Here is a 15026-nt window from a genome sequence, read left to right as displayed (position 1 = left end):
TACATGTTAACATTTCCTTTGTTTTCTGAGCCTTTACAATAAACTGACTTTGTTTTTAATTTATCACCATAAATATGCAAGAGCTTGTCTTAATGACACTGCTGAGGAGATAATTACAGTTTGCATTGTGGTACAGCACATTGAGAATGTAAGATATATAATGTGTGAATCTTTTATCCTGAGTAAGTTCCAGCACTTGGTTAATACAAACAGTATGTTTGTGCTAGTGAATGCTGATTAAATGTAAAAATATTTCAAGCTCTCTCCTTTAAATCTGCCCATCAGATATTGGCAAAGGACTCTGAGATAACATGTTCATCACCCACATATTTCCTTTAAGGGTAGCGGAGGGTGTTTCCTACCCAGACCTTGAAAGCGGAGATGTGGTTATAATCTTCCTGTGATTGAGAGTTTCCCAACTAAATAATTTTCTGTGTGTGTGTGTCCTATATGAGTCACTGTGCTGCTGAAGCGTGTGAATGCACGCACACACACTCAGAGCCTTTGTTTGGGTTTCCACTAGACTTAATCTGGAGATAGGTTCTGTTATGTTGGACTGAGCAGCAGTCTGCAGTATCCCCCTCCTGTCAGTCACTGGAGCTGCCCCGCCCCCACCCTTGGCATGGAACTCAGGATGTCTGCCAGTTAGTTAGTTAGGAAAGAGGGTGTGCATGTGTTTGTCTAGCTATGAGATTATTAATGCTGGCCTGAAACTAGACAATGTGGGAATGAATTTTCCAGTTTTACACACATTTCCAAAGTCAGTGAAAACACAGGAGGGAATCACATTAGATGTAAGAATCTGTGTTTTTTATATCTTTTTTTGATTGATGTTAAAATCACACATGATTACTATCAGGGCTCTCATTGGCTGGCAGCAGCACATTGGTCGAGACAGTAGGCTGTAGTGAATAAGGTTAAGGCTGCATTCACACCAAATCAGGCGTCGTGGGGAAAATGTCCGTCCTCCCATCCATTTGTGGGTAGAGCATCTAGGCGGCGGTGGTGGGGCCACAGGGGATGCTGATAAAAGTTGAAACAGAACTATTTTTGGAGAAATTCAACCCGACGTCACGCTGCAGTGGCCTATCACATAACTGGTGATCAGACCAATAGAGGCCTGTAGTCCATGGGAACAAGTATTAAGTCTCTTTCCATTGTTAAATATATTTCATTGACACTCCCACACTGCCTCAGAACCCTGCAGCTAGTCCCCTCAATGCCTGATTTGGTGTGAATGCAGCGGAAGGTTAAAAAATGTGACCACTGATGGCTGAAAGAGCAACAAACAATGAGGGTTAAACTCTCTAATCAGGATTTGTCTACATCTTGACAGTCACAAAATACAGTGCAGTAGATAGCTTATCTGTCTGTTTTGATAGTCTACTAGCTAACCAAGTTTCAGCTGCTATCTGTTTGTCTAAGTGTTGCATGGAGTGTCTGTTTTGTGTATGTTTCTGATAGGAAGAGAAGGGCTCCGATTAAAAAGAATCTCTGAAAATCTTCATGGAGTTCTGTGTTGTCTGACGGAGTATTTTAATACGTCTACACACCATGACTTATAACAAATTGTTGTTAAATGTGATAAAGTGTGAGACTAAATGTTTTCTAATGGTGCTGTAGACATATGTTGACCTCATGTCTGTCTCTCTGTCTCCTCCCAGTTGTCGGAGCTACGTCAGAGGCTGGAGCGGGCAGAGGCGGACCGGCAGGAGCTGCAGGAGGAGCTGCGCAGGGAGCGTGAGGCGCGGGAAAAGCTGGAGCGCACAATCACCCAGCTCAAGCAGCAGATGGTCCAGTCTGCCACGGTGGGAGGCAGCCCCTCTCCTCCCCTTACCCCTTCAACCGGACCCCCTCACGCCCACTCCCCGCCCTCCTCCTTCTCAGAGGTCCCAGCGGCTGGCCAAAAGTAACTGCCGCCCCCCTCAGGCACCTCCCTCGTCCCCTCATTCCTCTCCCCATCACCCGCCAACTCTACAGACACAAACAAATCAGCCTGAAGCAGAGTGGAGGCTGTTTGAAAGTTGTGCATCTCACCCTCCCTCTTTTATTTCAGTGTAGGACTGACTTTGTTTTTGTAATTTAACATCACTTAAAAGAAAAGTTTTATGTTGTGTTTTTTTTATTCTTTCTTTTGCTCCCCTCTCCTCTCTTTAAACAGTATTTAAAGATTTTTTGGGCATGTATGTTTGATTTAATTTATAGTTTTTACTGAACAAACAGCTGCTTCACAGACGGGAGTTTGGTCACGTAGAGACCAACTCAACCCATCACTATTGCCCCGCTCCCCCTACACCTCCCCCCACCCCCCACCCTACGATTGTCACCCTACTCTCCCATCCCTCCTTGCTCTCTCTGGATTCTGGAGCTAATGACTTGGAGATTTCAGACTTCAGCTCAGATACACAGACTCGTCGCGGACATCACTTCATGCTACTACCTGGCACAGCAGCCGGAGCCCTCGGACATATAATGGCACCTGGTTGCATGCCCCTTCTCCGTCTCTCTCTGTACGTACAGCCCAAACGCTCAAGTACCAGCGACTGCAGGAAACTGCATGGACATTATTGGGTTTTTTTTGTTTGTTTTGTTTTGCTCCTTATAAAACACAAAGAAAAGTGTATCATGTTAAAAAAACATCAAATCAATATGGAGGAGAAAGACCTTTACTGTACAAAAAAAAGACATTTTGCAGATGTCGTAAAACCTCATGAAAATATGCCAATAGTGACGCTGAACTTGAAATGAGTGTTTTGAGTGTGATGACCCCCCCCCCCCCCAAGGTAGCTAGCTAGCAAATCGTCTGGCCTGGACCCCAGCTGCTCCTCACACAGACTAGCGTCCCTCTTCACTCTGCTGGGCAGCACCTGGACTCTCCTGTCATAGACCAAACAGTGTGTCGGTTGATCCACCAGCTGCCCGGTGTCTCCTCTGCCCCCCTTCACACCTTCAACCGCTGTACGCTAACGCCATTGCCCTCTGCTGGGAAACTCCTTAACACTGTGGTTTTCACCCACTTTAGGCTAGACAGGAAACACTGTGCTCTTTTCAGGCTTGGCATGAAGAAGCTCACGAGCAGTGTTATGCACTTAGCACGCTCTCCTCCCCCAGAATCCCCTGGGAAAGGAATGTGTCTGGACACGGGGGCTGGTTGAGCCGGTGTAGCTTTTCTAAGAAAGAAGAAAGGCCGAGTCTCACATGTGCGGGAGCTGTACTGTGTTACCATAATACATGCAACATCCCTGCATGCCCGCACACACTCGAATGTGTTCAGGCAGAACAATGGCCCCAGCGTTCCCAGCAGATGATCAAAGCTCCAGCCTGTCCCTGTTTTCTGGGCTTCTCTTTTTCTACCATTTGACTTCATTGTTAGTTGACGTTTTTTATCCACCACCCTGTTTGTCAGAGCGTCGTCTAAGAATGTGGGTCGCAGGTGAAAGCAGTTAGTCCGGGGTGGTTTGGGCCTCGGGTCTGGCCCCTGCTTCACGTTATTCTGCCTGGCTGAACAAACAGCACCGGGCAGGAAGAGGAAGAGAGGGGAGGCGAGGATTGAGGGGAGCGCTCGGGGGACCGCTGCACTCTCCCCCTGCGGCAGGCTGGGTGGCCCAGACGCCAGGGGTACAGAGGGAGCCCTTTTTGTTTTGTGCCGTCAGAATGGGGGCAGCTGTTGTTGTCTGTGGGCCTCTGCCCGCCCTCGGGTGAGACTGTACAGGATCCCCCCCGTCCTCCATCTCTCAACAACCTCCCTCCCTCGCCCTCTCCCACAAAACGACCGTCACTCACTCACACATACCCGTCCATCCATCTCCAGTGCCAGATCAGCTGGGGGTGTGCAGTGTTTTGTAGATGCCCAGGAGAGCGAGCAGTCATCCAGCCAGAGGAAGAGAGGACTTTTATTGTGTCGGTTGCCAGGCAAAAGCGCTTTTTATTGCCACTAAGGAGATCCCTGTAAGCGAGTGTGTGGTGTGTGTGTAAATAATTGTTTAAAAAGAGAAGGGGATCGGCCTCAGCTAAACTCTGAGCTTTTTTTATGCATCTGCTAAAAAATGCAAATTGATAGACATTCCACTGTGCTCCATCCTGTTTAATCCAGAGTTTCTTACACAGCTTCCCTTTACAATGACAGACCTTAAAGACCGGGCAGAGTACAGTTGTGGTTTGTTGATTGTCATAAAAGCAGGTGCAGGTGCAAGCCAGTAAAATCAAACCCACGCCGCAAATGTACACTCTACTGTTCCATTTAAACCTTTATTGAAATTATGAAAGAAAATATTTAACGTATTAACTAAAGATTTATATTCACTTTGTAAATACAGTAGTCATTAATATATTAACTGTTCTTATATGAAAAATCTTCAAAAGGTTATATAAATTGGACCAGAACTAAGGCTTCAGATGTTTTTGCTTTCTTTTTTAAAAAAGTTATCAGAGCTCGGCTTTTGTCGAGCCGAAGTAGGGGAGTGAAACGCATGGTTTACTGAGACATGGTGATGCAGGACAAAGGCAAAATAGGAAAAATAATACTTTGTTACACACTTTCCCCCTTTTTCTGAAATGATGCATTTGTTTTTTTGTGGATTTCATCTTGACGGACTGTTTAATGTGTAATGTGATGAGCTTTTTCCTCTTTGTTAAACCCCCTCCTCCCCCCTGAGATAAATTGAAAATGAAACATTTGTTTAAAAAAATGCATTTTGGAAAAAAAAAATGGAAACAAAAAATGATTATTTTTTGCATGTTTTGCTGCCCCTTATGTTTTGTGTCACCGGGCCAATCTATCAATCTGTTCATTGTTAAAAAAAAAAGAAGAAAAGATAAGAAGATGTTTCCCCCTCACGTAACGCACAAACTATTGAGATGGCTCATATGCATGAACATTGAACATGTGCAAGTTTTATACCATTATTGGTTTAGAGGTTGGCTAGATATAAAGTCAGATTATGAAGAACATGTAGCCTAATTTGATTTGGAAATTGTGTGTGTGTCTGTGAGAGGAAAAGAGAAAGTGTGTGTGTGTGTGTGTGCGCATGTGTGTGTGTGTGTGTGTGTGTGTGTGTGTGTGTGTTGGCCTCCCACGTCTGACTGAAGCACAGCAGCTTTGAAAAGGGAAAGAGAAAAACGTGCTCATGTAGCTCTGGATGTGTCGTTATGATTTCTGATACTGATCATTTATCCTCGTCTGGAAGTGTAAACATCACTCAAAAGATAATCAGTATTAGTTTTATTGAATTAATTACCTCTTCAGCAGGAAAAAAAAATGAAGAAAAAATCTTTAAATTCATCCCATTAGCAGATAGCTAATCTGTTTTCTCCTAATTTACTTTGTGTAATTTGCATTTTATTCACAAGGGGGCATTGTTTAGCTTCTTTAATCGTACACCATAATGAAAAAAAATGACTAAATGTAAATGAAAGGGGAGAAAAATCCCCTGTAACACAGTTTGCTGGGCCTTTTTGCATTTTGCAGTGTTATGAGAACTTGGATATGCTTTGTACAGAATTTCTACAGGTGTGACATTTGCCCAACAGACGAAAGCAAGGTGAAACGAGCAGAGCTTGACCATGTGGACACATTTGAATACAGGATTTACATACCCATTGCCTCCTGGCTGTGTGAGGAAAAGTAGTAAACAAATCCAAGGTGACATTTGAACTGTTGCAGGTGGTATGCTTTGTAGTTGGATATATAATTTTCAGCCAGTAATTATACTATGCCAGTGTGGGAGAAATAGAAAGTATGGCTGCATTGTTGATCACACAGATCACTGGTTACTAAGAATAGGTGCACCATGTTTTAATTTATACACATCCTGCTATAGATGAAAAAAAGAGATGAAAAGATTCATGGCTTTGCTATAAAGAACCTTTTTTCCCCTCAATGCTGTTCTGAAACATGAAACACAGTGTCTGTGTTTGACCATTGCATACTACGTTGCCAATACTACAGTGTGATGAGACTTTTGTTCTTGCATGAATCGAGACACTGTTCTCCTACCTCATGTTGTGATATAAAAAGATGTTTTTTAAGCAGAAGACACTGCATCTCTAACTGTTTATCATCATTGATATTTACTAGTAAAGTACATACCTGTAAATGCTTTTAGCTAATACCTCAGTTGTATCTAGTGTTTGTTTTTTTTCTGTTTTTGCCCTTCCCTGATTTCAGATCTTGTAAATATACCCTGTATAGACAATGAACTTGGATCAAATTCAAGTAAAGTTCTGTAGTGTCGAACCAGAGTCATCCTTCGCCTTTCTCATCTGCTTGTGATATTGAGTCTGTCCTTATCACTTCCTCAGTGACTTAGAATTCACACATGTAAGCTACAAGAGGTGCTGATGTGGTTTTAACACCAGCATGTTGTTGAGTGTGAGTTTCATACAGCTAATAAAGGTAATTTAAAGGCAACCACAGTATGAACACCAGTGGTGTAGTGGAGGGTATACTCAGGTATACGGGGTATACCCACTTTTTCTATCCAGTTACAGTATACCCACCTATCAGCTAAAAAGCCATTGTAATATATAGCCTAGGATAGTATGCCCACTTCCTCATCGGTAACCTACCTATGTACCTAGCAGTACACCCACCTCATCAACTACCACAACACCACTGATGAACATGGTGAAGTCAGTGTAGTGCACACACACTTGAGATAGACATGAGTAGAAATTCCAAAACAATGGCATCTTACCTGAAAAAAATAAATATGTTTAGAGATAAAACAACAGGTGAATTAACTGATTAGTAGATCAAGAAAAAAAAGAGTAATTTCAGTAATTTTCCATGGAAAAATTTGCCTGCTCCAGCTGCTTTTCCCATTTTTTCTTTTAGGATAGGTAAGTTGTTTGAACATAACAGCATTTCATTGATGATTAATATGTAAGTCTAAATACTTGGCAGATGAATTGAAAATAAAATAGTCAAAATGGCAGCCCTGAATATATGACTAGTGGTGTTTAGAAAACAAAAGTGTAAAAATACTCTGTTACAAGTAAAAGTCCTGCATTCAAAACTTTAGTAAAAGTATAAATGTAACAGCATTAAATATACTTCAAGTGTCAAATGTAGAAATACTCATATAGCAGAATGGTTTAATTCAGAATAACCTTTATTGAATTATTGGATGATTATTGATGAATTAATGTGTAAACATGACTTTAATATTGCAGTTTGTAAAGGCTGGGCAAATTTGTTTTATTTATTCAAATATATTTAATATTTATATATTACTTTTTATACTGCTGGGCAGCTTGTGAATTATTCCCTGGGGATAAAATCACATTGATATAATGATATAATTTATTTCATGGTTATATTTTGTATCCGTAATCTGAATCTGTAAAGTAACTAAAGTTATCAAATATACGGAGTGCAGTAAAAAAAAAAATCATAAAAAGTGCCAAATTTGCCTCTGAAATAAAGTGGAGTAGAAATAGCCTAAGTAGCCAAAAAAAAAAAAAAATTATACCTCAAAATTGTAATTAGGAAGAGCACCTGAGAGAAAATGTATTTAATGACCTACCACCACTGGTGACAAATATTAAATATGACATTTTCAAAGGCATTTTTATGCTCTGATTCTGCAGCCATGCTAACAAAATTGAATGCTTTTCAAAATCAAAAGTACCGTGGAAAATAAAAATGGGAAAAAATAAAATAATTTTGCAGGCCAGAGTTAAGGAGAAGTGTGTGAGACTTAGGAGGATTTAGTGGCATCTAGCCATGAAGATACTGTAGCACACTGCAACCAGCTGAAACTTCTCCTGGGTAGAATTCCTTCAGTGTTCATTGTTCAGGAGGGTTTACCCTGGAGCCAAATTACCCACAGAGGTCTCTTCCTCCCTAAAACAAATAGACCCAGGGATTAAAACCAGTAAAAACACTGAATAAAGCAGTTTCACATCACAAATCAGTGTTTCTGTGACGTTGTTTGGCATGTCAGAGACGGTCTGTTAGCCCAGCACCTGTGCTCAACTTTTTTCTCTGATAAATGAAGATCCAGATGTTCAGGAGGTTTTAGCCAAGAGCTGAATTATCCACAGAGGTCTCTTCCTCTCCAAAACAAACTGACCCACTGATTAAAACCAGTAAAAACTCTGAATAAAGCAGTTTCATGTGAATAAAATCAGTGGGGATTCTGACTATGGTAATGTATAATGTGAATGGTCCTATATCGAGTCAAGTGTTTGGTTTGTCATGGTGGTGGTAAATAAAAAGTCAGTGACCAAAGTCATAAGGATTCGATTTATCATCTGAGGACCAGGCTGCTCTTGGCACTAAATGGGATCACCAAAGACAAAAGGGTACATTCTCCAAGTACCATGACATGAATGTCTCTACCAGCTTCATCGTAATCCATCCAATAGTTGCTGAGATATTTCTGTCGGGCCAAAGTATTGGACTGACCAACAGATCCACATTACCATTGGCAAAGACGTGCTGCTACCTTGGCTACCCAACTTTTCTGTAGAGCTACAATTACCTTCCTCCTACGAGACATTGAGGTCTCAGCATCTAACTCCACTTTTAACTGGAGTCCTGTTGGTGTTTGCTTTGTGCAGTCATGTTCTGTCCTCTGCAGCCAGGCTAAATTTAAATCTCCACTCACAGAAGCTGTCGAGTGGAACTGTTGCCAGGCCCTGCACGAGCTGCGAGGCTGGACAGACTGCACATAAAACGAACGCTATCAGGAGGCTGTTGAGGAAGCAGAGCCAGGCAACGTTCAGCCCCAGGTATGCAGGTATTCCCACAGGTAACAGGAGGAGCACAGCCAGAAAAATAGCCATGAATAAAGCCCATGTGTCCAGAAATATACGCAGGGCTTGGTGAACAACACTTCTTCTGGAGTGAGCTCTACTGTGGTCTATAATTTGGTCTCTCAGAGGAGGATTTTTTAATAAACATGCGCTGCGCCCAGCATGCAATGCTGCACAGCCCAGAGCCAGGAGGAGAAAAATTGTAACCTGCAGGATCTGAGAGGTGTGGAAGACCCAGCATTGGTGTATCAGGTTGTAAGACACATCCTCCATGACAGGAATGAAGTCAGACAACAGGAAAACGTAGAGAGCAGTGAGGTACCACAGGAGGCAGGTCACAAATAAGCAAACAACCCATCTGGCCCTGGCGATGTTAGGTTGCAGCCTCTGACTGATGGTGAAGTAATGGTCCAAACCGGCCACGACTACAACAGGCCACTGCAGAGCACTGTAGACTTGTCCGAGGATTTGAACCAGCAAACATACATGGTACCTGGTCAGCTTGAAGCCCAGGAGGAGGACGTATCCATCAGCGTGGAAGTGAAAGGTGGTGACAGAGAGGGTTAGCAGTGTGTCAGCAACAGCAAGGTAAACACTGAAAACCCCAAGAAAACTTTTGCAGATATGGTTCCTCTGGAGAAACACCATGCTCCAGTTGAGCAGACATTTTCCTCCCAGACTGAGCAGGATGGAGGAGATGGAGATATTCATGGCGTGCAGACTGGGAGAGGTTTTAACCAGAGGTGCTGCAGTTACTGCCGGTCATTATGTAAGCTCTGCTGCTGTGGGGGGGAGACAGCATATAAACATTTTAAAATTTAAATTTTCAAGCCACTTAAAAACTACATTTCAAATATTAAGTATTCCTCTGTAACATTAAATATTCATGACCAAATAATCAAACTTAAACCTGAAATTACTGGGGGTTTTTTGGCCACTTGGGGGCAGCAGAAACAAGTTGTAAGCACAACATTGACATATTACCTTTTAGGGTGAACTTGTAGGCAACTTTTTGTTAAGTAACACATCCAGGTGCTACAAAGCAACATTATCAGTCACCTGACGAGTAGAAGTCCAATATTCACTCTCTTTAACCTCTGTTTTTGGTCTCTACCACCTGCTCAGGGAAATATTAGCTAACTGTGTCCGTCTTGTGGTGCTGAGCAAGTAGTGGACTGCCTGCTGTGGCTGTAAACGACGCCATGAGATCACTAAAAGTGAGACAAAGCAGTGATTTGTGAGCTGTAAAACCAAAACAAAGAGCTGAAAGACACTTAAACACTCCATAGAGCATCGTCTAATCACAGTTGTCATGCGATCTATTGTTAATAGATCAAATATTGTGTCAAATACTGACACATGGTCAAACTAAGATGCTCTAGGTACCCCTCCAGCATCAGTTGTCAGCTTGTTAAATGCATACAGTCTTTTCAAAATAAACCTAACTTAGGGGGAAAAAAAAACCCCTTTGTTTTAGGGACAAAAGTACACGGTTAGGTTTTGGCAAAAAAAAAAAAAACATTATGGTTGTTACTAGTGAAGCTCAGCGTAAGTTCCCTATGCGACTATGGATTCATCACCCTCCTTAAATCATACCATTTCTACGGGGTCTAGTCGCCAAAGACTTTCCACATTTTTCATTCTTATGTGCACATGTTAATATTCTATTTACTGTAAGAAACAAGTCTCTCCTGATTGACATGTAGTAGGGTTGGCTGGGCTACGTTAAAGGTCAGTCTGCTTTAAGTGAGCCTGATTAGGTTTGAATGGGCTCCAGGTGTAGCTCATTTATGCTACTCTATACGTACGCCATGCAAATCCTCCGGCTGCAAAGACACTGCTCGTCCTTCCTGTGGTGAGTTATGTTGAAGTGTACATTCAAGCTGTTGTTTTGGTGTCCTGCATGTGGCTTGTAAAATTCATTGATGTTTCAGTGTTGTGGGTCAGATTTTCACGTGACGGCCAGCACATTCCCTGGGTTTGATGTCTGTCTTAAAGAGGTGAGGTGGTGCCTTAAGTGAGAGCTGATTAGACCTGTTTCATGACTGTAAAGGTAATGAATTTACATTAAGGGTTTTTTGGGCCTGTCCTAGCTGGGGCCTTGCTCCCCAAGTATACAGTCCCATTGCATGGTTGAGTGTTTGCTGTGTTTTCACCTTGCACTTTATCTTTAGTTTTGCGTCTTTCTTGTGTGTGTGTGTGTGTGTGTGTGTGTGTGTGTGACCTCACTCTCCTTTTTTGTTGCATCGGCCTGAGTGGGTCTTCCATTAAATTCCCCCCAGCTTCATAGACAGCAACGCTCCCCCTAGCTAGTAGGTCTTAATTCGACTGACTTTTGGTTTTGCATGGTACAGGAAGAGCAGTCCCCTGGGTCAAAGTTGGAGTTTGTTTGATCCATCCATCCAGCTGTAGCTGTTTGATTCTGCAGCAAAGTGCAGCCAAACTAAATGCTGGGGATAGTTTTGCTCTTTAAGTGATGAACTGCAGCCAGAGGAAACCTGCAGCCAATCAGAAACAGAGTCCTGTGACTCCTGTGACATGTTGACCTTTGTTACAAAGAATTTCTTCCCGCCTAAAATATATAATTATTGTGACGAGCCGCGCCCCAGTCAGATTTAATCAGCGGTACAGGCAACATTAGCAAACAAACCACCGACATTCATCAGATTTTAGCTTAAATGTAAAATTTCCAAATGATCCCTGCCCACTTCAATCGAACAAGACAGCTCAGAAAGACTCTTAAAACAGAAATCTTTCATGTGAGACAGAAAAAATGTTCCAACTTTGGCAGAAAATACAGGTTAATGTAGGACCTTAGTCAGACGCTGATTGAGGAAATGTTTTCAGGGCTTTTAAAGAAAATCGAAGACTTCTCTGACGAATCTTCAAGTTTTCTTCAGCTTAAAGTGTTTTCTGAAATAGACCTAAAATAAAAATTAAAAAAACACTTTTTTGTTCTCATAATCACGCTCATACCTTATCAAATCATTTCCTGTGTCTGCATGGAGACAGTGTCCCATAGTAACCAGGCTCCTCTTTTCCTTATTTAAACCCTTCTTCCATTTAGCACAACAGAAAACTTGAGCATCTCATCGAGGCGTTTGAGGTCAAGGCTGCTGAAAGAACTTGAAGAACATTCAAGTTTACTTTTGTTTTTCAGTGGTGGGATGTAAGTACACAAGATTTTAGTGCATGACATTTGTCTGACAGCTTTAGTTGCCGTTCAGATTCCAGTCTTTCATCCCCCTCCTGTCTGGTAAAAACCATGAATCTGCAGATGTGTTGATTTTGAATGTTTGTGATAAACTTAAGAATTAGGTGCTCCTCTGTTGAGACAGTTTTCTTCTTTTAAAGATAAATAAATAATTTAAAAACCTTGTTGGATCAGCTGGAAAATGCTTTGTCATAAAGCTGAAAACAATACCAGTACTCCTGAGCTGATAAAGACACTGCACAATGAGTACTTTTACTTTAAGTAGGTTCAGCACATTTTGCTGATTAACACATACATTTACTTCAGTAAGGTTTTGAATGCAGGACTTTTGCATGTATTAAGGTATCATCACAGTGTGGTATATTCAACTGAAGTAAAGGATGTGGGTTCTTCTTATACAACTGCAATTTTCCACTTCTGCTTTTCTAAACTGTCGTTTAATGTACAACTGCACTGACCTCTGACGCAGTAAAACAGGCTGAATCCCAAGCAGAATATTGAGAGCTGCTACACAGTCTAAACTGAGTTAAACTTTAAGACTGTCCCAGTGATAGTGATAACCTGGAAAACAATGAACTCACTGTATGCTCACACTCTGTAGCACAGTCACACTCTGTCAAGTCTGTCGTAGGATATTGTATAACAGGAATATTACAGTTATTTGCATTGGGAAATTATTTGCTTTTGCTTGTGGGATATTGTTTCAGGGTTGATGAGACTCAGAGAAGATCTGAAGTGATGATGTTGACATGCTGTAATTAAGTCACAGGTTTTGGATTTTGTAGGAGAACAGCAGTATTTTCTGACACACAGTGTCCTGATGTCGGACTATTAGGCAAAGACATAATAAAAGATGCAAAAATATAAAAGTCTGCATATTTTTTCTTTACAAAAATGACCTCACCCTGAAGTCCACTCAGTAGCTACTCCTGAGCTTTTGATCGTATTACATGATCTTCCTCCATAGATGGAGTTTGCCCTGTTGTCATACTGTGGATGTTAAACTTTTCTTTTTTTTCTCAGCACTTTCATTTTTCACCTTGGAAACAGCAGTTGAAAAAAATCAACTAATCATTTTCCTGTTTCCAAGGTGAAGAATGGGCTCTCAATCTGTTCTTATTTTTTCTCCCAAATGTTATATTTATTTCATAGAAAAAAGCCCACACACTGAGAAAAAAAGAAAAGTTCTTCACATGTTAGAATTATTTTTTTTATTCCATGCTGATGCAGAAGATAGTCTTTTGACTGAGAGCACGCTGTGTCCTTTTCCACATTGAACAAATTGTTTCTTTCTGCACCAGTGAACTTTTTTGATTGTTAGTGAGCATTTTGACAAAATAAATCCATTCAGTTTGAGCATGTGGAGCATAGTGACGTCTACACTAGCATTCCTCTCTGCTGAAATCAATAACTGAGAGCCTGAGGACACATTTCTTCTCACCTGTGTGGGTATCAAACAGAAGAATCTGGATGCTAATTTTCCTCGTCTTTATCTGTAATTTCCTTTTGATTGATGCTACAGCTGTATCGCACTGTGCCTCTTTCTCTGATGTTTTTTTTGTATATCAACATACAGATAAAAGCAGAGCAGAGCAGAGCTGTTGGCCTCAGTAGGAAGTGGCATGGACCAAATATTGACAGAGCCTTCATCAGAGCAAGAACTGAGCTTAAAAAATACAAATGTATTTATCAGGTACTTTTCACATTTTCATTGCACTTTGTTTTTTTGAATGAAGAATATGTCTAACAGAAGCACTAGAAGATGAACTGATCACAGTCATCTTGACACTGATAGATTTCTCTCAGTTTGACAACACAACACAACACTTGCATATTCAAAACAAACACATGCAAAGACACCTTTTACCTGTGCAGTCATCTGATGTTAAATGCAGCACTGTATGTCTGTTCCCTTATTGAGCTTATTAAATATCCAGTTTGAGTGCAGCTGTACCAGCAAAGAGCTTTTGTTTCAAAGGCGTGGTTGGAGAAAGGGGAAGGCAGTTGGGCAACATATGCAACATCATCCGGACAAGGAAGTTTACAAATCATTATACACTAAACTGATTTTAAAAAATGTACACAGGGAGATGTGTTTAAACAACCATTCAGTGCACAAAGCAGAGTTTTTAATTTCCAGCAAGACTTTTAATGGAGCGCAGCTGAGAAGGTGGAGATTTCCCAACAGAGAACAACTTTACACACAGAGGAGCATGTTAACTGTAATGCGGGTCAAAGTACAAACAAGGTGTGGCTCAGGGTATTCACAGAGGTCAATTAAAGCACAATAATAGTAGTTCAAACATTGTGTACTGCCTGTCCCGACAAGACACACACAGGGACATGCTCCCTCCTCTCAGTCAAAATCTATTTGAATACCAGTGATGACCTGTGAAGGTGGAAACTGTTTTAAATTATTTAAGAAATATATCCTAAATTCATCCACAGTGCCGATCTAAGGCATAATTAGAGTAAATGAAAAGCTGTTCTTGTTCAACTTGTTAGTACCTGTACATGCATGGTGTTATTTGAAAGGTCATGCTGAAGTTACAGTCAGAATCACCTTGAGTGCCTCTGTCAATAAGATTTCCTTTTTTTTAATCTTTGCTTGAATATTTGCTTGAAACAAGATGCCACAGATGACTTGAACTGGGACTTATTAGCTTAAAAACACATATCATCAAGCTTCACCCAGCCCAAATTCAAAAGTAGATAACAATATCACAGAAAATAAACGTTTTCCACAAGATTTTCTACATTTTTTCAGGCGTATTTAAAAAAAAGAGCATAAAACAATGAACTGAATGTGTGAATATACGTGAAAAATAAAACAACACAGACAGAAAGGTCTATTCAGGAGCTTACTGTCTATAAAACAGTTTTAGAAAACCTTTTAGATGATAAAGACTGTTTTTGTTCCTTCTTGGAGCAACACAGGAGCCATTTGCTTACCATTTTTGTACATTTATGACAGTTTGTGATGCGAAGAAAAAGTAAAAACTCTTCTGGTGGTGAGAAGTGACATTGACCACAAGACCCATAAGGCAATGGG

The 15026-nt window shown here is 41.1% G+C and overlaps 2 protein-coding genes across 5 annotated transcripts in view; one reads left to right on the top strand and one right to left on the bottom strand.

Moving 5' to 3' along the window:
• skila (SKI-like proto-oncogene a) overlaps nt 1-6235 on the top strand; it is a 35409-nt gene extending 29174 nt beyond the window's left edge. The window contains exon 8 of the mRNA XM_033650399.2: nt 1665-6235. Coding sequence (XP_033506290.2) covers nt 1665-1913 — 249 coding nt within the window. The 3' untranslated portion in view covers nt 1914-6235. The remainder of the gene's footprint in view (nt 1-1664) is intronic.
• Nucleotides 6236-6283: 48 nt separating this feature from the next.
• On the bottom strand, nt 6284-13962 carry gpr160 (G protein-coupled receptor 160). Of its 4 annotated transcripts, XM_078173057.1 has the most exons (3): nt 13842-13912; nt 9745-9971; nt 6284-9542 (listed from the first exon to the last, which is right to left on the bottom strand). In XM_078173057.1, exon 3 carries the CDS (start codon nt 9469-9471, stop codon nt 8566-8568), a length of 906 nt encoding a protein of 301 aa, XP_078029183.1. In that variant the 5' UTR covers nt 9472-9542; nt 9745-9971; nt 13842-13912; the 3' UTR covers nt 6284-8565. The 4 variants fall into 4 exon arrangements, with proteins under 4 accessions (XP_078029183.1, XP_078029182.1, XP_078029184.1 ...); XM_078173056.1 differs by lacking the exon at nt 9745-9971 and having other exon boundaries at nt 13842-13962; XM_078173058.1 differs by lacking the exon at nt 9745-9971 and having other exon boundaries at nt 13835-13943.
• Nucleotides 13963-15026: the final 1064 nt, after the last annotated feature.

This window comes from Epinephelus lanceolatus, chromosome 12, assembly GCF_041903045.1.
Source record: "Epinephelus lanceolatus isolate andai-2023 chromosome 12, ASM4190304v1, whole genome shotgun sequence".
NCBI lineage: Eukaryota > Metazoa > Chordata > Actinopteri > Perciformes > Serranidae > Epinephelus > Epinephelus lanceolatus.
Note: the sequence above shows the minus strand (reverse complement) of the source record. Positions and strands in the feature narration are given on the sequence as shown.